The 26,160-nt window shown below is 40.8% G+C and overlaps 1 protein-coding gene across 1 annotated transcript in view; it reads right to left on the bottom strand.

Moving 5' to 3' along the window:
• Positions 1 to 24,280, bottom strand: part of LOC146798953 (uncharacterized) — a 143,611-nt gene extending 119,331 nt beyond the window's left edge. Inside the window, exons 1-2 of the mRNA XM_085627806.1 lie at positions 22,953 to 24,280; positions 14,528 to 17,670 (exon numbers count right to left, since the gene is read on the bottom strand). Of these exons, the coding sequence (XP_085483932.1) occupies positions 14,528 to 17,628 (3,101 nt within the window). The 5' untranslated portion in view covers positions 17,629 to 17,670; positions 22,953 to 24,280. The remainder of the gene's footprint in view (positions 1 to 14,527; positions 17,671 to 22,952) is intronic.
• Between the last annotated feature and the right edge of the window lie 1,880 nt (positions 24,281 to 26,160).

The following is a 26,160-nucleotide window of genomic DNA, read 5'->3' on the forward strand; positions in this document are numbered from 1 at the left end:
TTTTTTCAGTGAATATATATATATATATATATATATATATATATTCACTGAAAAAACCATAGGTTTCACACACGTTATAGTTAGGAATTAGCATTTAAAAAACCTTAGAAATTCAGTGAAAAAACCATAGGTTTCACACATGTTATAGTTAGCTGGACATTTTACTCGTAAAAAACCAATGAAATTGCCCCGTTATAGTTAGTTCAGCTAACTATAACTCGCGCGCCCGCAATGCACTGCTGATGACGTCACATATTACATCACTCATGACATGGTCAGTGACATCACTCATGACATCACTGATGACATCTCAAATGACATCACTGATGACATCACTGATGACATCATCCAGTGAATGTGTGTTTTTCAGAAAAATAAATATGTTTTATATATGTGTATCTCAAGGTCGATGGAAGAATAAATGGGTATATAAGTGTCTAAATGGATGATTTGTTTTTGAAAAATTGATTGTGTTACTGACTGATTAAGTGTATCTCTCACTTTGTGTATAAGTGGCTGCATGGGTTGGTGAGTAGCTACATGGGTGTCTATATAGGTTATTAGTTGTTTTTTTGAGTATCAGTCTGAGTGTCTGTATGGTACGGTGGGGGGTATTACGTAGTGCATAGATGCATGAATGAGTGACTCACTGTTTGTATGTGTTGAAGACAGCATGTGTGCAGGACTGTATGGGTGGATGAGTGTGTGTATGGGTGTGTTAGTGAGTGAATGACTGTCTCAATAGTGTCTTCAGGAGTAACTACATATGTTTTTAACTAGTATATGTGACTATTGGTGTATATATGTGAGTATATGTGAGAGGGAGAGATTGAAAGAGTTCCTGTATGAATAAGTATGTGTTTCTATAAGTGATTGTTTAAAAGACTAAGTATGTGTAAGTTTCCGTAGAAGTAAGTATGGTGGTGTGTGTATTACTGTATATGCAAGTAAATGTATGTTTTATTCTTTATTAGCATGAGTGACTATGTGTGTGAGTAACTCTATGGATGAGTGGCATTGTATAACAGGATGTATAGATGTATGAGTACATATGATGAGTGAGTACATGTATGAGTGACTGTATAGGACTGTTGGTGAATGAGTGGATGTGTATGTGGATCTTAGAATTACTGAAGAGGTTGTTGTAACTGGTATTGGTATGTCCATTGTTTTGAAATTTTTAGTCTCTATTTTTGAATGTGTGTATCAAAGCTTATATTAAGGTGAGAGGAGGTCTGCCACTCTATCACAAGGATGATGTCATCAGTGATGTCATCAGTGATGTCATTTGAGATGTCATCAGTGATGTCATGAGTGATGTCACTGACCATGTCATGAGTGATGTAATATGTGACGTCATCAGCAGTGCATTGCGGGCGCGCGAGTTATAGTTAGCTGAACTAACTATAACGGGGCAATTTCATTGGTTTTTTACGAGTAAAATGTCCAGCTAACTATAACATGTGTGAAACCTATGGTTTTTTCACTGAATTTCTAAGGTTTTTTAAATGCTAATTCCTAACTATAACGTGTGTGAAACCTATGGTTTTTTCAGTGAATTTCTAAGGTTTTTTAAATGCTAATTCCTAACTATAACGTGTGTGAAACCCATGGTTTTTTCAGTGAATTTGCAAGGTTTTTTAAATGCTAATTCCTAAATATAACGTGTGTGAAACCCATGGTTTTTTCAGTGAATTTGCAAGGTTTTTTATATGCTATTTTTTTTTTTATTCTTCATTTTTTTCAAACATATTTTTAATTTAATTTTCTTATCTTTTATAAAGACTATGCTTAAATTTTTAAAATCCTTAAATATTTTTTTTATATATATTTTTTAAAATAAACATGTAAAATTTATTTCCAGTTTTTTTTTTTTTTTTATTATTTTTTTTTATAGTACGCGTACCGTAAGCTCACGGTAAGCGTACGGTTTACGCAACGCCCGTAATCTATCTACGCTGCTTGCGTATAGTTACGTACTTTGCGTAGCCGCGCGTACTGCGCGTGGGACGCGTGCGCGCTTACGCAACACGCGCACGTTACGCGGAAGTGCCGGGAAATGACTGTTATGCGCATGCGCGCAAGCGCGTGTCTTTTTTACGCGCACGCGTACTTTTTGCCGTAAGCGTACCGTAAGCGTACCGTAAGCGTACGGTAGGTCATGTGATCTTGAAACACAACTTTTGATTGGTTGAAACTACTTTCAGTTCTAGAACTCTCCTACACCACACCCATTCCCCTCATTTCTGCTTGTGATCCCTTGGGAGAAGGAGCTGGTTTGTCTTTGGGATACGATGGCAGAACAGCAGAGCTCTTCTGAGAGTGAGGCTAGCACCAGCAGCACTGTCTTGAGGCAGAGAGCGAGGAAAGTAAAGCCTTCTTACGTTTGGGAGTATTTTACTTTTCCAGAAGGCCAGCAAAAGGTGAATGCACCCTTAGTTACTTGCAAGCTGTGTAAGCGTGTACTTTCTAGAGGTAATCCTAACAGGAAGTATTCCTTTGGGAATCACACCATGAAGAGACACCTCCAGGAAGTACACAGAAGGACACATGGTCATCTTTTTGGAGGTAACTCTTCAGAAAGACGAGCCAGTACATCCACAGCAGCTCAGCCTGGACCATCATCTGCAGGGCAGACTCCTTCTTCTGCAGGTCAGGTGAGCCCTTCATCTGTGGGGGGAGAATCTCCTTTTGCTGGCCCTCTGGAAATTAACCCTCGGTTTGCGAGGGTTGAAGTACGGTGCGCCACTTGTCACGATCTAATTACTTATAGGGAGACCAGTGTTTCCCTGGTGAACAGTAAAATAGATCAGCACACTTGTCGTACCGTCTAATATTCCCAATCTTTCTTTCCTCTGTCCCTGCATGAACACAACGGTTCTTTTAAGAGCCAACCTTATCTTTCATCTTTTTTTTTCTTTTTTTTTAAAAACTTTTTTTTTTTTTTTTACCGTACGCGTACGGTAAGCGTACCTTTTTTTTATTTTTTAAAAAAAAACACTAAAAATCATTTATCTCATTACAAAGTCCTTGAGAGACTACAATTTTTATTTTTAACTTACCATACTCACTCAAAAAAATATTTATTCATTTGTTTTTTTTAAAAATAGTTTTTAAAATGGTTGTAGTTTCCGAAAATTTTCTATATCGATCTGAAAATAAAGAAAAAAGTATTAATATTTTTTATCCATTTTATAATACAATACACATATTTACATTTTTTAAAAAAAAATATTTTTGCCTTATTTTTGCTGTTTTCAGAATATATTGCATTTCACTATTAATTGTGAAAGCAATTGCATTCATCATTTTACAGCGGGCAAAAAAAATTAACAATCACAAAGATTGTATTAAAAAAGCCCAGAATGTCTTCTCACTTAAACTTATCATTACAGAAATGCATATTATTCTAAAAAAATATCATCTAAAAACAATACTTTTTTCTTTAAAATACCGTCTGATATGTTTGTTTCAGAAGTATAATCACAATATTATATCTCAAATAACTCCAAAATACATCTGATTTTATTTCCTTTAGGCCAAATAGTATTTTTTTTTTTTTCCTGGAATAAATTTCCAAGGGAAAACCATTAAAATTCTAAAGTTTAATCTGTCCAGATCTCACCAATTCTCTGTAACATTTTGGTTCACGAAAATTTTTTGAATAATTTATTTAGTCCACAATAGAATTGCTTACTTTTCCACATGGCCAAATAGTAATTTTTTAAATCATTTTTGAAAAAATTTCCAATGGCAGTCCAATAGCATTCCATAAATTAAAATGTGCAGAAGTTACCGATTATCTCTAAATTATTGGTTTTTGAAAATTGCATTAAAATTTAAAAAAGTCCACATTACAATTGGTTATCTTTCCTTTAGGCCAAATGATAATTTTAAAAATCTTTTTTCTACAAAATTGCAATGGTAATCCAGTAAAATGGTAAAATTATTTTGTCCAGATCTTGCCAAATCTCTCTAAAATTTAGGTTTCAGGAAGATTAGATAGGAATTTGCTAAATCAAAAGGCAAACGTTGTTTGAAAATCAATTTGGAATCATTACACAGTGTCCAGCCTTTTTCACATTTTAGATAAACTGTGTAATGTCCAGAAGTAACAGTAGGTCCATCATGGAAAATTATTGCAACAGTTACAAAAGTTTTTCCTGAAATTGATAATTGCTGTCCTGTAAACTTCTTTATTAAAGTATCCAATTTTGATCCATCAGCTCTACATCGTTGCATCATTAAAATTACATACTGTCCGTATTCCCTTAAAATTAATGTTGAAAACATGTCAGAATTACACTCACCACATTTCATGCTATGATTAGCATCTTTAACTAATTTTGCAAAAGTGACTGTTTTACTCTCTGGCAATGTCAAATAAATAAACCTTTCATTATCAACAATAGAGCCACATATATTATAACAATTATCACAACTATGTTCCCATTTATAAGAGAGACCAAAAAAAATGTCAATGGGAACTCCTTCTTCTTCCACTACCTGAAGAAAATACATCAAAAATTCGTGTGCATCTTGCTGTTCATTTTGAGAAAACTGTGTTCGTCCTGAACATACATCTAAAAGTTTTCTAATTTCAGTAGCACTTTCTATTTGAGTTTTATCTTTACTCAGCTTTTGAAAAAGGAGACTGAGCTCTGAACAGAATCTTTTTCCCTGATTTACTATTATCTGCTCTTGCAAACTTTCCAGATAAAATGCAACATTCAGCACTACATTAGCGTAGCAGTTGACACCAGAGCGGTGTCAACTGCTCTGGTGTCTCGGGGGTGAACTTTGCGAGAGGAGCCTGTACTCACCTGCGGTCCCGCTGACTTCCCGCTGACTTCTCTGTTGGTGCTCTTGCCGCTCCTGGGTCCCTGACGCTGCGGGTCTCCCCCGACGCCGCTTCTTGGCATCGCGGTTGAGACGGGGGGAGACTACAGCTCCCAGGCTGCATAGCGGCCAACTTCCTGCCGCATTCGCGCCCGGAGGCGCTTAAAACGCTGAAGCTCCCTCGGAGGAGCGGGTGAACTTTGCGAGAGGAGCCTGTACTCACCTGCGGTCCCGCTGACTTCCCGCTGACTTCTCTGTTGGTGCTCTTGCCGCTCCTGGGTCCCTGACGCTGCGGGTCTCCCCCGACGCCGCTTCTTGGCATCGCGGTTGAGACGGGGGGAGACTACAGCTCCCAGGCTGCATAGCGGCCAACTTCCTGCCGCATTCGCGCCCGGAGGCGCTTAAAACGCTGAAGCTCCCTCGGAGGAGCGGGTGAACTTTGCGAGAGGAGCCTGTACTCACCTGCGGTCCCGCTGACTTCCCGCTGACTTCTCTGTTGGTGCTCTTGCCGCTCCTGGGTCCCTGACGCTGCGGGTCTCCCCCGACGCCGCTTCTTGGCATCGCGGTTGAGACGGGGGGAGACTACAGCTCCCAGGCTGCATAGCGGCCAACTTCCTGCCGCATTCGCGCCCGGAGGCGCTTAAAACGCTGAAGCTCCCTCGGAGGAGCGGGTGAACTTTGCGAGAGGAGCCTGTACTCACCTGCGGTCCCGCTGACTTCCCGCTGACTTCTCTGTTGGTGCTCTTGCCGCTCCTGGGTCCCTGACGCTGCGGGTCTCCCCCGACGCCGCTTCTTGGCATCGCGGTTGAGACGGGGGGAGACTACAGCTCCCAGGCTGCATAGCGGCCAACTTCCTGCCGCATTCGCGCCCGGAGGCGCTTAAAACGCTGAAGCTCCCTCGGAGGAGCGGGTGAACTTTGCGAGAGGAGCCTGTACTCACCTGCGGTCCCGCTGACTTCCCGCTGACTTCTCTGTTGGTGCTCTTGCCGCTCCTGGGTCCCTGACGCTGCGGGTCTCCCCCGACGCCGCTTCTTGGCATCGCGGTTGAGACGGGGGGAGACTACAGCTCCCAGGCTGCATAGCGGCCAACTTCCTGCCGCATTCGCGCCCGGAGGCGCTTAAAACGCTGAAGCTCCCTCGGAGGAGCGGGTGAACTTTGCGAGAGGAGCCTGTACTCACCTGCGGTCCCGCTGACTTCCCGCTGACTTCTCTGTTGGTGCTCTTGCCGCTCCTGGGTCCCTGACGCTGCGGGTCTCCCCCGACGCCGCTTCTTGGCATCGCGGTTGAGACGGGGGGAGACTACAGCTCCCAGGCTGCATAGCGGCCAACTTCCTGCCGCATTCGCGCCCGGAGGCGCTTAAAACGCTGAAGCTCCCTCCGCGTCGCGGGACGCGCGCGGGCGGCGCCGGGCTAAGCCCGGGCAAAGGGCGGGCCCTCTGTGGCCCTCAGTGACCGAGGTAGGCCGGGCCGGCCCCGGTCCCTTACTTCTTATATTTACTGTACTTTGTTACTCTGTGAGTGTTTGTTTGCAATCGTGCCCAATAGAGTAGTAGGGTTATGTGATGCAAACACTGTGATAGTTATACTGCACCCTTCCTGCTGCGCCAGTGACTGAATCAACTCCAGATTTTATTTATTTTACATTGTTACATCTCTTACCAATTACTGTGGAAAATGTCTAAAACTTTACGCTCAGGAAGAGTAGTGGGAGAAAATCCTGCCCAGACTCCAACTACCTTCCATATAAAAGACAAGGATGCAACCATCCCACCTTTAAAAAGACAATGTTTGTTATCTGAACTTTGGATGCCATCTGGTATAAAAAAGCCAAAATGCGCAACTCCACACAATCTTGATACTAAAGCCTTGGAAGTCTATGCTCCAACTACCTCTGTGCCTCGATCTTTCCAGGTCCAGCAGGGGGCCCCCCAAATTATGGCAGAAGGGTCTCCCGTGCGGGACCTTACAGATGGGAAGTTGATAAAGATAAGTGACCCAGTGCACATACCATCGACCCCTCAGTTCTCAATGAATGACAGGCAGGGGGATGACCTGTCTGCACTATCCATTGATTTGGAACTTTGGGGACGTTACGTAAGCCCTGCCAAAGTGGAATCCCTGGAGCAATTTAAAGGTCAGGGGGGAGCCACCCCATCAGGGTTAATGCTGTATAGTAGCACCCCGTTGCTAAATAGCCATGAGATTTCTGACTTGTTAAACTCTTCCAAGAGCCCTGACCTCAACCTCCTGGATAACATCCGTACTGCAGAAGCACGAGAAAAGCCGATCTCCGAGTCTATGATCGCGCTGGAACAACTCCTTGCCTCAATCTTGCTGCTTCTGGGGAAGTTTGTTGGCAGCTCGGACTGCATCCTTGATTCAGTTACCCAGATTTTAAAGGTATTGCTGCAGAAAGTGCCGGATGCGAGTAAGGTCGTTCCCCTTAAGTCTGAACAAGCTGCATCTGAGAGGAAACTTAAAGACATTAGAAGCGAACCAAATAAGAAAAATGAAGAGTTTTCTATGGTCCCTCATAAGGAGTTGACCTATACTGCAGCCTCTAACTGTATCAAGAATTTAGTCCTGGAGATAGAGGAGGAGGATGAAGTTTTGCCAGGATCCAAACCGGTTCAGGAACTATTCCCAATCTTTGTCTCGGATGGTGGAAAAGACCTCCTGGTCGATAAGTTGGAGGTCAACAAAGAAAAGAGAACATATGGTAAACAAAAAAGTATCAAAGCCAGCAAGAGGAAACCCACACGAAAGTATAGAAAGAAGAAGCAACGGAGGATCATTTTCCAAAAAAGCCCAGAGACAAGGGTGATTGAAATAAGGAAGGGGGAATCCTTCTCTACTGCTTTAAAAATGGACATTGGTGTGAATTTATCCTCTTCAGCTTTGGTGGAGGAGGATTTTGAACAAAGCAGCCTGCCTCCCCTGGAGGATTTACCACTTATTGGGGGCTCTCTCCCTGGCTCTCCTTCTCGGAGTGCTTGTGAAGGTCCAATTTCTAACTTATCTGGGTTTTTAAACCCTTTGGCCCCCCCCTTTGTGGTAACTATTGACTCTGTAATGACTTGCCCTCCGGCCCGGCCTGCAAGTATGGCTAAGGCTCCTGTGGATGTGCGTGTATTAGATTTCGTCCTATTATTTGATACTGATCTCTTATTGAATAGAGCCTGGCTCCTTAAATGTTTTAGTGAAATTGAATGTCTCCATCACATCCAGTCTAGAGACATTGAATTGGTAACCTTGTTGGGTAGTAGTCGGGTTCTGAGTACTCGGGTGAAATTTTACTCTCCCATTATAACAAATCTGATACTAGAACAGGCCGAAAACTTTCAACGCTTAGGTATTGATATACTACCTATATCTACCCCAGGCAAGCCAAATCTTTTCGATAAGCAGGGGTTGAGGGGTGGTGAACAAAACGGGGTTACCTCTCCTCCTCTGAGAGACCTGAAAATTTGGGTATCCAGGGGAAAACGTATAGTATCGCACGTGAAGCCTCTTCCACTAATTGAGAATTCTATACACAATGATGATAATAATCGGTGGAATTGGCTACATAGTGCACTCTCAACAAAAAATAAGGATAACCCCAAATTGTTCCACCATCTTTAACCCAGCCTTAAATATAATTTCCTGGAATGCGGCCGGATTCCATAGCAGCCCGGAGAAAATGACTTTTTTATCTACTCTGGAGGCGGATATACTATGCATTCAGGAAACATGGTGCACAGATAGGTTAATGCCTTTAAAAGATTTTTACGTTCTGGAAGTTCCGGCTGCGTCCTCAAAGAAAGGGCATGCTAGGGGGGGGCTTGCCTGTTTACTATCAAATAAGTTTCAATGGAGATTTTCACATTATATTGATCCCAGTGGACTCTTCCACACAATAACTTTAGAAAATTTGTTCTATGACAATATAAAATATTCCATGGTAATTTTTAACGTGTATATTCCGCCTGAGGAATGTTTTAATGAGAATTTGCAGCGGGTTCTCCTGTACATGGATAAGATAAAAAATTCGCCTCCTTTTCCTGTAACTTTGCTTATCGGTGACTTGAATTGTAAAGTTTCAAACGCAAGTCTAAACCTTTTCAGGGATAAAGCTAAGGAGGAAGCATATGGCATCCCCCAGACGCTCTTCCCTGAAAATTTAAAGACAAATAAAAGGGGGAAGATTTTGTTAAAAGAATTAGTGATCGGGGATAGCATTATCTTAAATGGTAGATTTCCATCCGACGCCCCCGCAAGCCATACCCATAAATCCCCCTTTGGGTCATCAATTTTGGATTATGCTATCGCCAGCTATAGTCTTTTCCCCCAGATTCTTGACTTAGAGATTATACCCACGACCCTGAGCGACCATAGTATACTGTCATTATTAATTGCATTAAACTCTATGAATACGGCGTCCTGGTCGCTAAAGGGCAGGGAGGCTACCTTCCAATCGTCATCTGGAAGATGCTTCTGGAATAACGCTGCCATTAATGGGGTCCAGGAGTTACTGACCGATACCCTTAGGGAATTAGAAGAGTGGAACGGAAATGAAATAATTTGTTTTGAGGAACTCATGGCAAAAATTTTATTGAATGCTAATAAAACTGTTCCCCCTAAGAAAAAAGGAGAGGTAGTTCCTCTAACTCTCCATAAGCTGAATAGGGAATTAAACAAACTTATCCGGGCACAGTACCTTGAAAGGATATTGGAACGTGGGAAAGATATTGCTAGGTTAAAAAGAAAGAGAAGCAGACTTAAGCGAAAAATTAAAAGGGACAGGGAGGATGAAGTATGGATCAAATTAAGGGAATCTGCTGCTCAAGGCAACAGTAAAGATTTTTGGGCAATAATCGGGAAAGGATGTGGTACGCGTCACTCTCCTACTCCCGTAGCTATATCAGAAGATCTATGGTCCTCTCACATCCGAGAATTGTATGCAGGAATGGGGACCATGGGTGTGGATAATTTCATGCATGTCGCACCTGAGGCCTCAGTCTTTTCTCCCTCTGAGAAGGACATCGAGTTGGCTATAAAAAACATGAGATCCTCTGGGGCTATGGGACCGGATGAGCTCCCGATGACGGTCCTAAAACAAGACCCTTCAACCTGGAGTAAAATCTTGTATCCCCTGTTTAGGGCATGCCATTTTTCTAAATGTGTCCCTGCATCGTGGAGGGGAAGCATTCTGGTCCCTATCTTCAAAAAGGGAGCAAGGGACAACCCCAGTAACTATCGCATGATTGCGCTCCTCGACTCCATCGGAAAGGTCTTTGCGAAATGTCTCCTGAGATCTCTCTCCGATTGGGTCGAGGAGCGCAACATTTTGCCGCTGGAACAGACTGGCTTCCGTAGGGAACATGGCACTCTGGATAACCTTACAGCCCTTCAGGTTATTACTGATAAATATGTCCAGGTTAGAGGGGGTGTTGTATATGCCGCTTTCATAGACTTCTCCACAGCGTTCGATAAAGTGGATCGGGGTACGCTGTGGAGAAAATTGATGGGGATGGGTGTCCCTCCTCCCCTACTGGACTTGGTACGGGCTCTACACACTGAGACCTGGTGTAGGGTCTTAATGGGGGGTGAAAGGGGGTTGTCGGCTAAAATACCATCTCAGAATGGCCTTAAACAGGGCTGCTTATTGGCGCCCCTGTTGTTCTCCCTATATACAACTGACCTCCCTGCAGCTGTGTCCCGTAGTGAGGGGATCGCACCATTGATAGGAGGGGTGCCAATAGCCTGTCTGATGTATGCCGATGATGTTTTATTGCTCGATTTAACTCCTGCGGGTCTGGCCAACAGGCTTCAGGCTCTTCAGGACTTTGCTGGCGAGCATTATATGAAGATCAATATTAATAAAAGTAAAGTGATGTGTATTGCGGGTAGGAAGAAATGTCGCTCTACAAATTTCGGTTGGGCCATCGGAGGGCTTAGATTGGAGGTCGTAACTTGTTATACGTTTTTAGGGAAAATATTCTCATCCAACATGAGCGAGAATTCTCATATAGAGCATTGCTCCTGCAAAGCTCTTGCCCAAGGTAATGGGTTAAAGTCCCTATACCTGGCAACGGGGAAAAGACATTTCTCTAGTCTTCTAGAAGTATTTAGAGCTAAAATCCCCGCAACCATCTTGTACGGTATAGAAATAATTGAGATAAAATATTGGGACTTTTGCAATAAGACCGAGGGAAAACTCCTAAGATCCCTCTCGAATTTTAATAATGCTTGTTCACTGGCTGCGTGTAGGCTGGATTTCGGACTCAGAAGTGCCTGGGTTCAGGGGCTGTGCGCCTTAATAAGGTGGGTCGCCAACTCAGCCAGAGCGAGAGAAGGAACCCTGCGAGTCCTACTCAAAAATGAACTTTTGGGCAATTTTAAGGAGTTCTCTAAACTTGTTAACAATTTTAGAAGGGCTGTGAATATCCTTAGATTGGATGAAAGCGCTCTTTTCTCCTACTCTCCCACGCAGTTAAAGCAGGTCCTTAGGGAGGCCTCGTGGGAGTATTGTTTTCAATCCGACATAAAAACAGTTGGAGATAAAAGGAATGTGGAGCTGCTGGTCTCCTCCTATAGGTTGAAACAGCCCCAACCGTATGCCCAGTGGAATCTCCCACATGGGATTCGTAGGTTTTGGTTTTTATTACGTTATGACTTAATCCCTCTCAATGTGTTGTTGTCTAAATGGTACGGCACTTCACCGTTGTGCAACCTATGTAAATTAAATAATCAGGACTGTATACATGTACTTTTGATTTGTCCTATGCTACGAAGCTTGCGCAAGAGATGGCTTAAAGTAATTTGTCTTCGCCTTAGCATTGTCACTTTACAAGATTTTCTTCATGCACTTTATTGCCCACCAAATGAAATGTTTTGTGCCTATGTTTTTAACTTTTTTAAAGGATTTTTAGATATTTATTAAATTCTCTGGAAGATGTGCCGGCCTGGCCATGTGGGATTGCTGGTTTGCAGTGTACCTATTACGATTTGAATACTACGTTTTATGATTTTTGTATTGTTGATGACTGTGTTGTTTTGTTTGTACATGCTTATGTGGCCCTCTTTGAGAGCCAAAACATAATAAATAAATTTGAAGTTGACACCAGAGCTATTTTCAAAATGACATCCTACAACCTGTTCTTCATTTTCCTTATTCTTTTTGCTTGCAATTACATCACTCCTCTTTTTTTTCCTCTTCTCTACATCTTCATTACAGATATTCTCATTTCTCCTTTTACGAGAAACTACACGTTTCTCCAACACAGGATACTGACCTAAATGAGGAGCATAGCTTCTTCTTAATCTATTATACTCCTTTACACAGTTTGTATCAGCACTAACTTTTGAGTCATCAAAGTCTATCATGAATAAACCTGATAATGTTTTGACTCGTGACAAAGCTACATATGCCATACCTTCTTTGAACACAGTTGAACCAATGTTCACAAATGCACAATCTACAGTCAATCCTTGAGACTTGTGGATAGTTACAGCATATGCTAGTGAAAACGGAAACTGCTTCCTACGTACATATAAGTCTTTCACAAGCATGAAACGAACTGAACAACGACAAATGTCTTTAACTTCCTCTATCTGATCAAATTTTATCTGTAAACATTCAATTCCTTCTTTTTTCTGATAATTAATAAAACCCACAACTCTTCCCATCGCTCCATTCACTAAGCCTTTCTCAACATCCAAATTTCTCCTTAAAAACACTCTACAGTTCATGCAAACATAAAGATTTTTTTCTAATCCTGCTGTTTTGGAGATGTTCTTCTCTAGTGAGTCCAATTTATTTTTCAGTTTGCCTGTTACTGTGACTGTAATTCTTCCATCCTCAATTTTGTCCACTGCTTCCAATTTCCTGATGTCTTCCTTTTCCAATTTCAAAAGCTCCTCATTAAATATTGAGCATTCACGTAGAGTTGGCATTAAGCAGATGACACTTTTGTTTTCTGCAATATTCTTGTATATTTTCTCTGCAACTATTTCTTCCTTTGGAAATAAATTATGTAGCAGCCGACTCTGTAATGCTTTTTTCCCAACATCTGTGAGTAGTCCAATCCTGATATCTTTCAGAATACTTCCATATTCTTCATCGTTTGCTTGCCTCATATTAGTTGTAAGTTCCTTGTACTCAAAGAAGGACCAAATATTTGTATTTCCAATGCTTCCCAATGACTTCTTCGTGTCTTCATGTGTCACAGTATTAAACACTGGTTGTCCTTTAACTGGAGTAAGTTGCAAAAGATCCCCAAAAACTATGACGTGTTTTCCACCAAATAACAAGTCATAGTCTGTCTTCAAAATTTGCTGCATTCTTAAATGCACAAAGGCAAGCATTAAGTTTGATACCATGCTCACCTCATCAATAATGAGAACTTGCATCATCTTCAATACTCGTGATACTTCCAAGGATGCTTCTCCAGTTAGCTTGTTGAATTGTATTTTGTTCTCATGCTCCACTGGTAACATTAGCAAACGATGTAAGGTGATTCCTTTTATGTTATATGCTGCTAACCCAGTTGGAGCAGTAACCACACAAGACAAAGTAGAATCCGTTTTTTGCTTTAGGTAGCTTCTGATGACTTTAATTAGGAAACTTTTTCCAGTGCCAGCTTGTCCGCTTACATACATCCTGATTGGATGAAATGATGTGCATGAGCACTCTTTTTTGATATGTAGAAATCCGTGATCAATTTTGTTTCTGATCTCTTCATAAATTTGTTGCTGCTCTTGATTCAGTTGTCTTTCCAAATTTTCTAAGTCTATAAATTCTTCTTGAGCTAGATTCATAGCCGTTTCCACTTCATTCATGGCTATTGATGCTTCATTTTCAACGATTGGTTGTCCTAGGGGATCTTGACTGTGTGTTCCTGAACTTTGGCTGTCCTGAGAACTGTCTCTAGCTATTTCTGCTGCAATTGTAGTTTCCTGTTCAATTTCTTCATTTAACATTTGCAGATAAGTTGAGAATGTACTGCATTGTATGCTGTCTTTGCAAGCATTAAAAGAATCTTCATAGCTCTGGAATTCTCCCAGTAGTTCATCCTCTGTACACCATGGTTTAAACAACTGTAAAAGAGCCAAGTAGTAAAATTCTTTCTTGTCGGTAGTGTCGCAACTCAGCTTCCGGTGATTTATCAAACTTCCTTTGGTTTGCTTCACCAAACATCCTTCTTCACCAACAACTTTATATTTTCCACTGTTGATGTCTTCTGCAGCTTTCCGTGAATAAATGTAGTTCTGCAGCACTTCATAGAGACACATGTTCTCCAGATGATGACTTCTCTTGGGATAATATGTGTCCAACATGTTTGTTTTCAATATGTCTGTACTTTCTGGGTCATTCTCGGCCAAATATTCAATTTCTCCAACAGATTTCAGTACCCGATTTCTCATTGCTGCAAGGCCTAAACTTGCCCAAATTATTCTTCTTGACTTCGAGTAGAGACTTGCAGAAGATAACCTATCTGAACATTCGTAGGATCCAATTTCTCGATGCGATAACATCTTCAAACTAAAACTGTACAGCTTCTTACTGACAGTCTTCTCGTGAGAAATCTCTTCCCACATTTCCTTCAATTCTGTTTTTTCTGATTTCGTAATGTAAGACGTTACATATCGAGCAACAGCAATGGAATTGTCAGCAACATACTGTATATCCATGTTAGCGTTCCACATGGATAAAATGACTGGGTTGTAGTCATTTATATTTTTTGATTCTTCTTTTCTTTTAAGGTTGTAGGTATTCTTAGGTGATTTTCTTGTGATAGTATGTCTCACAGCTGACATAAAACTGTTGACTCTTCCATTTGTAAGAACAGGTCTAGGAAATCCAAATCGACATTTAGTGTAGTATTTTTCTTTGCTCTTGTATTTCCGTCGACAGTATTTTCCACACCGATGACTTTGGAAACGTAGAACTTGCTCCTTTAACTTGTTCTCTTCTGTGTTTTTAGGTATAGCACATGTTGCATATTCTTCAATGTAAGATAACACTGCTTCATCAGTATCTGTTCCAAACTTTGGGGCATCCTTGATCCACAGCAGCATATGAATATGAGGAGCACCTCTTGCCTGGTACTCTTTTCTCCAAAAGAAATCCACTACTTCTCCAAGGGGTGGATTTTTTTTATTGCAGATGAAGGACATCATAGCCTCAAATCTATGATTGAAATATCTGCAAACATTAACCGGATCCAATGAGCACAGTTCTCCTGCTGTCTTGTATTCGATGTTTTCAATGTTTGAATTGGCCTCTCGTAGAAAATCCAGTAAATCATCCCAAGCGTACTCGGCGCAGCTTAGGGTAAGGAACCATGTTGGTGTTCCTAAGTTGCGTAACATGCATTTTAGTTCACCATGGCGTCGGTACCAATATTCATTTGTCCCACGCTGACAAGCCATCAGATTGATCAGTTGTGTTTCCAAATGATCATCTCGGTGCTGCACTTTCTCCATAAAATCCTTAGCAGACACATTTTGTAAATGTACTCCACTTTTTAAAATGTGATTTACTGCATAAGACAGTGCAGACAAGTCGCTTTCAAATAAAAGATGGAACAAATAAGGGATACTTTGTCGAAATCTGGGATCTTCAGCATATAGTCTTGTAGTCCGATACTCAGAAGCTGGAATCTGTTCCGGACGTTCATCGTATCGTCCTCCTTTTCCTTTAGGAAACAGCTGGGGAAAACATCGAGCTTCCAAGCTCTCCTCCCATACACTCACAGGATTTCCTTTTGCTTTCTTCATCTGAAAGAGATCAATATTGTCTCCCATAACTTCTTTCGAATGGAGAGGATGTATGCTAAAATGTTCATAAATTTCTTCTTCCTTTGACTTGTCCACTTTTTCAATTTGTCCAGTTGGTGTTTCTGTGTCTCCTTGTAAATCTTCTTCTTCTTCTTCTTCTTCTTCTATATAAATTGATTCATACCATTTGTTATTTTTTTTCAAATACAAATTTGCTCTTTGTACTTTCCGCACATCTACCAGCTCCTGCCAAATCTTCTTATTCTTTGTAGGGACACCATTAACCAGAATAATTAATGGTTCAGTTTCCAAAGTATCTGCATCAATAGTTTCCATATTTTTTTTCAAATCCAAGGGCAAATACACCACTCTACCTTTTAAACCTCTCAGTAAATCTGAAGGAGGTAATTTACCAGTTTTGGGCTCCATACGTACTATGGTCTGGAACGGATGAACACATTGAATGAGTATAGACTCATATGTATTTAATTCAGAAAGTTCAGCAGGAATAGCATCCAATTCTAAATTATTATGTACAGCTCTGGTCGGCATTCTATTTTCCTCTAACTTGTTGTAGCAGTATTTGCAAATACGCTGATCTTCACCCAATTCAAAACAATTTTCAAGAAATATATATGTGGCAAAATCCATCCACTTATAATTATCTTCATTTTCACTCTTTCTGTAGAGATCAACATTCCTAGTTTGTTTTCTATAATGAGTTCTGCGGCAACAAATACAAGTAACATTTGGTCTTTCATTAGAGACTATTGCAAATTTTGTTATGTGATCATTAAATGTGTTACTTACAGAGGGTTCTACATTCTCTTCCACTTCTGCCTCATTTATTGTGTCCTTCTCTGCACTGTTTTGTTCAGGACCAAAGTAACAAAACTGAATTTCATCAACAACCTTCTCTACATCTGATACCGTTCCTCGGAACAGAGCCCTATTCAATTCATTTAACTTTATTGCTGGACTTTTGGCAAAATACAACCGTCTCACAAACTTTCTCATTTCAGTATGATGAACAGCCAGCATCCTAAAATGATGGAAAACACTATTGCACACTTTTCTAGATAGACAAGCAAGAGAATGACCCTGCAAACCAGTATTCTCTCTCACTCTGCATGGATCCAGACTTTGAAGCACCTTAATCTTTTGTTTTACACTTTTTTTACTATATTCTCTTAGAAACTCTCGAAATCTGTCAATAGATTCCTGACGCACAGTGCAAATACTACTACAATTCCAAGTGTACACTGGGGCTTTAGGACGTCTCCCCATTGCCTCATCTGCCATCACTTGTACCTCATCTCTTGGAACCATTATCTCCTTCTCCATTATGCAACCGTTTTTTACTTCGTATGAACGACCTCTGGTGTCAACTGCATGCAGCAAACTATTGCTTTGAAAATAGCTTTCTTCATTAAAAAAAGGTTCACTACTTGAACTATGCATCCACTTTCCTAAAAACACTTTACAAAAGTTTGTTCTGTTCACTACTCTTTTGCTTTTGCTTTGTGATTTCAGTACATTAACCATTTTATCTAATGTACGCATCCTATTCAAAATTAATATGAATAGTTTCCTTTTTAATTCTAATGCTTTTGCTGCAATGGCTTCAATTTCTTTTTTTCTCTTATAATATTTAGCCTTCTGCTTATATTTCTTTATATCCTTTATCAAATTGGACATAACTCTTCTCTGAAACATTTTTCTACGTATCTCTTTAAATGCTGTTTTTCTGTTTATGTTAAACTTTTCAATTGCAGAAGGTATATTTGCATTAACTAAATCCTCAATTTTTTGCTGTTCTGTAGGTTTTGTTACATTTTTCCGAGAACAGACATTTTGTACATTTTTGTTTGTTTTCAATATTTTGTTTAGGAATTGTCTTTTTTGCTTACCAGAAGATTTTTTCTTTTTCCCAACATCAGCATCTTCTACTAACTTTGGTCCTCCAGTTGTCCTCAAATATAGTTTTTTTTTTAGCGTTTTTTGAACTCGAGATTTTGTAGGCATCTTAAATTTTGTTCACTGTTCTTCAGCAATACCTGAAAAAAACTAAAAAAAAAATCCTTTATTGTATTTAAATATATTACTACATTTCTTTTCACAATAGTCACAAAACGAAATTTCTTTGCCATTTTCAATGCACACAAACTGCTCTTTTTTTAAAATTTATTTAAATGCACATGTCCAAGCTTTTTTTTTTTTTCAGATCACCACCGTGTGTATTCTCTGTGACTGCCTACACTCCAGCAGGGGCCACCAGCCTTAGTGATGCTGAATATATTTGCATTACAGACTTAAACCTGAAAACTCCACTCGCTTCTAATTACTGTGCATGACTATACATGGCAAGCACATGGGTGTGTGCTAAGCCTCTGCTTCTTCCCCCAAAAATTCGCTCCTCTTTTCCATCTACTGCAACTGTGAAATCACCAGAGCAAGACGCAATAAATTTCTGCCTATAATTCTTCTATGCACACAGAGTCATGTTTTCACATTAGTGCCAAAACGAAATTTCTTTGCCAATTTGAAAGCACACTTACTGCTCTTTTTTTTTCGGGCCAAGTGAAAATCTCTTTTTACACTTTGAAATCACTTTTACAGACTGACACATTCTGAAACCTTTTTTTTAAATTTATTTAAATGCACATGTCCAAGCTGTTTTTTTTTCAGACCACCACCGTGTGTATTCTCTGTGACTGCCTACACTCCAGCAGGGGCAACCAGCCTTAGTGATGCTGAATGTATTTGCATTACAGACTTAAACCTGAAAACCCCACTCGCTTCTAATTACTGTGCATGACTATACATGGCAAGCACATGGGTGTGTGCTAAGCCTCTGCTTCTTCCCCCAAAAATTCGCTCCTCTTTTCCATCTACTGCAACTGTGAAATCACCAGAGCAAGACGCAATAAATTTCTGCCTATAATTCTTCTATGCACACAGAGTCATGTGTTCACATTAGTGCCAAAACGAAATTTCTTTGCCAATTTGAAAGCACACTTACTGCTCTTTTTTTTTCGGGCCAAGTGAAAATCTCTTTTTACACTTTGAAATCACTTTTACAGACTGACACATTCTGAAACCTTTTTTTTAAATTTATTTAAATGCACATGTCCAAGCTGTTTTTTTTTCAGACCACCACCGTGTGTATTCTCTGTGACTGCCTACACTCCAGCAGGGGCAACCAGCCTTAGTGATGCTGAATGTATTTGCATTACAGACTTAAACCTGAAAACCCCACTCGCTTCTAATTACTGTGCATGACTATACATGGCAAGCACATGGGTGTGTGCTAAGCCTCTGCTTCTTCCCCCAAAAATTCGCTCCTCTTTTCCATCTACTGCAACTGTGAAATCACCAGAGCAAGACGCAATAAATTTCTGCCTATAATTCTTCTATGCACACAGAGTCATGTTTTCACATTAGTGCCAAAACGAAATTTCTTTGCCAATTTGAAAGCACACTTACTGCTCTTTTTTTTTCGGGCCAAGTGAAAATCTCTTTTTACACTTTGAAATCACTTTTACAGACTGACACATTCTGAAACCTTTTTTTTACATTTATTTAAATGCACATGTCCAAGCTGTTTTTTTTTCAGACCACCACCGTGTGTATTCTCTGTGACTGCCTACACTCCAGCAGGGGCAACCAGCCTTAGTGATGCTGAATGTATTTGCATTACAGACTTAAACCTGAAAACCCCACTCGCTTCTAATTACTGTGCATGACTATACATGGCAAGCACATGGGTGTGTGCTAAGCCTCTGCTTCTTCCCCCAAAAATTCGCTCCTCTTTTCCTTCTACTGCAACTGTGAAATCACCAGAGCAAGACGCAATAAATTTCTGCCTATAATTCTTCTATGCACACAGAGTCATGTTTTCACATTAGTGCCAAAACGAAATTTCTATGCCAATTTGAAAGCACACTTACTGCTCTTTTTTTTTCGGGCCAAGTGAAAATCTCTTTTTACACTTTGAAATCACTTTTACAGACTGACACATTCTGAAACCTTTTTTTTAAATTTATTTAAATGCACATGTCCAAGCTGTTTTTTTTTCAGACCACCACCGTGTGTATTCTCTGTGACTGCCTACACTCCAGCAGGGGCCACCAGCCTTAGTGATGCTGAATGTATTTGCATTACAGACTTAAACCTGAAAACCCCACTCGCTTCTAATTACTGTGCATGACTATACATGGCAAGCACATGGGTGTGTGCTAAGCCTCTGCTTCTTCCCCCAAAAATTCGCTCCTCTTTTCCATCTACTGCAACTGTGAAATCACCAGAGCAAGACGCAATAAATTTCTGCCTATAATTCTTCTATGCACACAGAGTCATGTTTTCACATAAGTGCCAAAACGAAATTTCTTTGCCAATTTGAAAGCACACTTACTGCTCTTTTTTTTTTGGGCCAAGTGAAAATCTCTTTTTACACTTTGAAATCACTTTTACAGACTGACACATTCTGAAACCTTTTTTTTTAAATTTATTTAAATGCACATGTCCAAGCTGTTTTTTTTTCAGACCACCACCGTGTGTATTCTCTGTGACTGCCTACACTCCAGCAGGGGCAACCAGCCTTAGTGATGCTGAATGTATTTGCATTACAGACTTAAACCTGAAAACCCCACTCGCTTCTAATTACTGTGCATGACTATACATGGCAAGCACATGGGTGTGTGCTAAGCCTCTGCTTCTTCCCCCAAAAATTCGCTCCTCTTTTCCATCTACTGCAACTGTGAAATCACCAGAGCAAGACGCAATACATTTCTGCCTATAATTCTTCTATGCACACAGAGTCATGTTTTCACATAAGTGCCAAAACGAAATTTCTTTGCCAATTTGAAAGCACACTTACTGCTCTTTTTTTTTTGGGCCAAGTGAAAATCTCTTTTTACACTTTGAAATCACTTTTACAGACTAACACATTCTGAAACCTTTTTTTTAAATTTATTTAAATGCACATGTCCAAGCTGTTTTTTTTTCAGACCACCACCGTGTGTATTCTCTGTGACTGCCTACACTCCAGCAGGGGCAACCAGCCTTAGTGATGCTGAATGTATTTGCATTACAGACTTAAACCTGAAAACCCCACTCGCTTCTAATTACTGTGCATGACTATACATGGCAAGCACATGGGTGTGTGCTAAGCCTCTGCTTCTTCCCCCAAAAATTCGCTCCTCTTTTCCATCTACTGCAACTGTGAAATCACCAGAGCAAGACGCAATAAATTTCTGCCTATAATTCTTCTATGCACACAGAGTCATGTTTTCACATAAGTGCCAAAACGAAATTTCTTTGCCAATTTGAAAGCACACTTACTGCTCTTTTTTTTTTGGGCCAAGTGAAAATCTCTTTTTACAGTTTGAAATCACTTTTACAGACTGACACATTCTGAAACCTTTTTTTTAAATTTATTTAAATGCACATGTCCAAGCTGTTTTTTTTTCAGACCACCACCGTGTGTATTCTCTGTGACTGCCTACACTCCAGCAGGAGCAACCAGCCTTAGTGATGCTGAATGTATTTGCATTACAGACTTAAACCTGAAAACCCCACTCGCTTCTAATTACTGTGCATGACTATACATGGCAAGCACATGGGTGTGTGCTAAGCCTCTGCTTCTTCCCCCAAAAATTCGCTCCTCTTTTCCATCTACTGCAACTGTGAAATCACCAGAGCAAGACGCAATACATTTCTGCCTATAATTCTTCTATGGACACAGAGTCATGTTTTCACATTAGTGCCAAAACGAAATTTCTTTGCCAAATTGAAAGCACACTTACTGCTCTTTTTTTTTTGGGCCAAGTAAAAATCTCTTTTTACACTTTGAAATCACTTTTACAGACTGACACATTCTGAAACCTTTTTTTTAAATTTATTTAAATGCACATGTCCAAGCTGTTTTTTTTTCAGACCACCACCGTGTGTATTCTCTGTGACTGCCTACACTCCAGCAGGAGCCACCAGCCTTAGTGATGCTGAATGTATTTGCATTACAGACTTAAACCTGAAAACCCCACTCGCTTCTAATTACTGTGCATGACTATACATGGCAAGCACATGGGTGTGTGCTAAGCCTCTGCTTCTTCCCCCAAAAATTCGCTCCTCTTTTCCATCTACTGCAACTGTGAAATCACCAGAGCAAGACGCAATACATTTCTGCCTATAATTCTTCTATGGACACAGAGTCATGTTTTCACATAAGTGCCAAAACGAAATTTCTTTGCCAATTTGAAAGCACACTTACTGCTCTTTTTTTTTCGGGCCAAGTGAAAATCTCTTTTTACACTTTGAAATCACTTTTACAGACTGACACATTCTGAAACCTTTTTTTTAAATTTATTTAAATGCACATGTCCAAGCTGTTTTTTTTTCAGACCACCACCGTGTGTATTCTCTGTGACTGCCTACACTCCAGCAGGGGCAACCAGCCTTAGTGATGCTGAATGTATTTGCATTACAGACTTAAACCTGAAAACCCCACTCGCTTCTAATTACTGTGCATGACTATACATGGCAAGCACATGGGTGTGTGCTAAGCCTCTGCTTCTTCCCCCAAAAATTCGCTCCTCTTTTCCATCTACTGCAACTGTGAAATCACCAGAGCAAGACGCAATACATTTCTGCCTATAATTCTTCTATGCACACAGAGTCATGTTTTCACATAAGTGCCAAAACGAAATTTCTTTGCCAATTTGAAAGCACACTTACTGCTCCTTTTTTTTTCGGGCCAAGTGAAAATCTCTTTTTACACTTTGAAATCACTTTTACAGACTGACACATTCTGAAACCTTTTTTTTAAATTTATTTAAATGCACATGTCCAAGCTGTTTTTTTTTCTGACCACCACCGTGTGTATTCTCTGTGACTGCCTACACTCCAGCAGGGGCAACCAGCCTTAGTGATGCTGAATGTATTTCCATTACAGACTTAAACCTGAAAACCCCACCCGCTTCTAATTACTGTGCATGACTATACATGGCAAGCACATGGGTGTGTGCTAAGCCTCTGCTTCTTCCCCAAAAATTCGCTCCTCTTTTCCATCTACTGCAACTGTGAAATCACCAGAGCAAGACGCAATACATTTCTGCCTATAATTCTTCTATGCACACAGAGTCATGTTTTCACATAAGTGCCAAAACGAAATTTCTTTGCCAATTTGAAAGCACACTTACTGCTCTTTTTTTTTCGGGCCAAGTGAAAATCTCTTTTACAGACTGACACATTATGAATCCACCATGTGTAACTACAACAAAAACAATTCCCATTTCTATTATTCATTTCTTAAGTTACCACATACATCCCCTCTCAAACTGTAAACTCACCTTTAAATTTAGTTAGTTGTGAAAGAAATGTGTCACTCAAACAGCAGATTATCAGAGCCAGGATCTCTGTTCTGTACACCTCTCTCCTCTCAGCAGAACCAGATAATGGCAAACTTTCCCTCTATTTTTCCACACATATACATGTAAGTTTCAAATCTCAGTGCTTCCCCCTTTTTTTCAAATGTAATGACACATTTCTATTGGTTGAAAACCAACCCTTTTCCAAAAGTACCCTGCCCCCAACTTGACTTCTGCCTAGTACCCTTCCCCCAACTTGACTTCTGCCTGCTACCATAGCAACAGCTCATGGAACACTGCTGTGTGCAGTTAGGTCAGAAGTTCGACACACAATGTTTCAATTCCACAGAGCAAGAGTGCTTGACTTTTCAAACCTAACTGCAAATCCATAGTACTGTTCTTTGGTTACACATTTTTTTGTACCAATACAAAACATGCTTCTATTAATTTTCACATACAGCCTATTTTTTATTCTAGAATGGTATGAAACAGCCAATCAGTTCTTTTTGTTTTGTAAAAAATATGTATGCCTCCATTTCCAAACTGTCTTTATTTTCATATTGCCATTCTACTGAAAGACACCTCCTGAGTGCATCCAGTTCTCCTTTGAAGATGTTCACAGTGTGGATTGTAGGGCACAGCTATGTCTTCTGGAGTGAAAAGTTTGCAGAGAAAACAGATATGGTGAGAGACCTTGCTTTGCCAAATGTAGACATTAAATGGATTGGTCAGAGAGGGTTAAAGTGGCACCAATTGATGCCATTGGTGAAATCCTTCATGCAAATCCAACACCCTGACCTCATAATAGTGCACTGTGGTGGCAATGACCTAGGCACTTTGACTGGGGTAGGTCTGGAAATGCTTATGAAGGACACCTTTGCACAACTGTTTACACTTTTCCCTAAAACTGCCTTTGTGTTTTCCAACATATGCCAAAGGCAAAAATGGAACTGGTCCAATCATTTCTGTCCACAGATTGACAAAGCAAGAAAGCACGTCAACAAATCTGTTTCTGCTTTCCTCCGTGACTATGGTATGGGTGCCATTTACCACAACAACTTGCGTTACGACATGCAAGACATTTATAGAGGAGATGGTGTGCACTTCAATGATGAAGGGAACAGAGTCTTCCTCTTGAACCTTAGACTCTGCATCGGTACTTACTTGTAAGTACCACTAAAAAAATGACTCCATAAACACAACAGCTCTTTTTAGAGCTCCCTAATTTCTAAACTCTTAAATCTGATTTTCATTTATTTATTTTTATTTTTTTTACCGTACGCTTACCGTGAGCTTACCGTACGCGTACCCCGTGATTTTTTTTAAAATCAATAAATGTTTTTTTTGTACTTTTCTGTCCTTCTTTGACCCCCTTACAATTGTTAGGGGGTCTGTAACTCTCCTCATTGCCCCCTTTCTTTGTTTTCACTCTTTTTTTTCAGAGTGAAATACACAAAATGGCGGCCGCCGCTTCCTGGTTTCGGCCGATTCGAATGTTTACTAAGATCTAAGAGCCAATCAGAATCGCGCTCGCGCACGCCACCGTACGCTTACCGTAAGCGTACGGTAAGCGTACCGTAAGCGGGCTCAGATATATATATTGATTTAAAGGCTATTTTCTCAGAATCTACTGAACAGATTTACACCAAACCTACAAAAGGCACTTCCTTGACCTGAGGACTACCTCTCTGCCAAATTTTGAGTAATTCTGTTCAGCCGTTCGGGCTGTAGGTCGTTCTAAAGGTCCTATGGAAAAATGCATGGGAAAAACGCGTTTTGGGACCCCCCTTTTATCTCAGCCCCCGCTTGACGGATCCCCCCGAGACTTTCAGGGTAGGAGCGGAGCTTAGCGCCCCACCTATTTTGAGAAATTCGCGAGGATTCGTCGACCGGCGCCAAAGTTATTCAAAATAGAATGTTGAGGTTTTCCTATGGAAACGTGGTCCTAACTATAACTACCTACTGGCGACCGCCAGTAGGTAATATATATATATATATATATATATATATATATATATATATATATATATATATATATATATATATATTAAGCCACCAGAAGAAATTATTTCAGGTAAGTAAGTTTTTCAAAAGAAATACTTTTGTATTTAAAAAGTTGACATGTGCAATTTTCAGAAGCAGCAATGTGATACTATGGGAGGAAAAGCAAGTGCGGCATACAGGTGCAGTACAGCGACTTACAGTACCAGTCTCCAGGAGTTAATGTGAGTGGTGGGCAAGGTCCAAGTTAGCACCAGCAGAAGACCACCAGCTGCACTAGGGCGGCCGGGTGCAGGGGTGTAAAAAATCAGGTGCCCGATGATACTCTATGGGGATCGGTCTTCGCATGAAGAGGCTGCAGGCTTTGACTAGGAGGCCAGTCGGGCTGAACCAACCGGGGGCTCAGGTCTCATGATGCTCTATGATGTAGAGACACCTTTGGTTCTCTTCTCCACGGCCCAGGGGCGACGGGTTTAGACGTGTCTTTAGACGCTGGGTTCTCCTTACCAGGAGCACTTGCGGTAGAGAAGGCCTGCATGCAGAGGCTGCAGGCAACGTCGAAGACATCACTAGGGTCTCTGGAGGGCTGAAGGACCACAATGACACCATTGGCCCACTTTGACTCGGGCTTGGAGTGACGTGTGCATTGGTGTCTTCAGGCGTCGTGTGTCTGCAGTCACAAAGTCCTCTCAAGAGTCTTTGGTTGCTTGCAGGATCCATGGAAGCAGGTCTGCTACTTCTCGAGATGTCTTGGATGAAGTGCTGGCAGGTCTCCCCGGCTTTGGGGACTCAGCAGTTGCAGGACAAGTCATCTTTTGGTGCAATCGTCGAAATCAGAAAGCAGGCTGGGAGGGTTGATGGGTCTTCTGTTCTTTCAGTTGCGACTCTTCACATACGTCTTCTTTCAGGTCAGCAGGATCCCTTTTTTTCTGGTGCTAGGGGCTCCCCTATATACTCAATTTAGGGATGTTAGGGGAGTGTAGGGTAGTAGCCAATGGGCAACTTACCCTTGGGATCACTACACCCCTGATATGACCACTTCCTGTGGGAAGTGGGCATAATGCTGTCCCAGAATCCTTAAGTTTGCCATCACATAGATAGCCAACTCTGAAAAGTGGTGTCTGTTTCACTTAGCCCACCTTTAGAGTGTTGCTAGCCTGGGGTTGGGTATGCCAACCTGACTGACTTA

Source organism: Triturus cristatus, chromosome 9 (assembly GCF_964204655.1).
Source record: "Triturus cristatus chromosome 9, aTriCri1.1, whole genome shotgun sequence".
Taxonomy (NCBI): domain Eukaryota; kingdom Metazoa; phylum Chordata; class Amphibia; order Caudata; family Salamandridae; genus Triturus; species Triturus cristatus.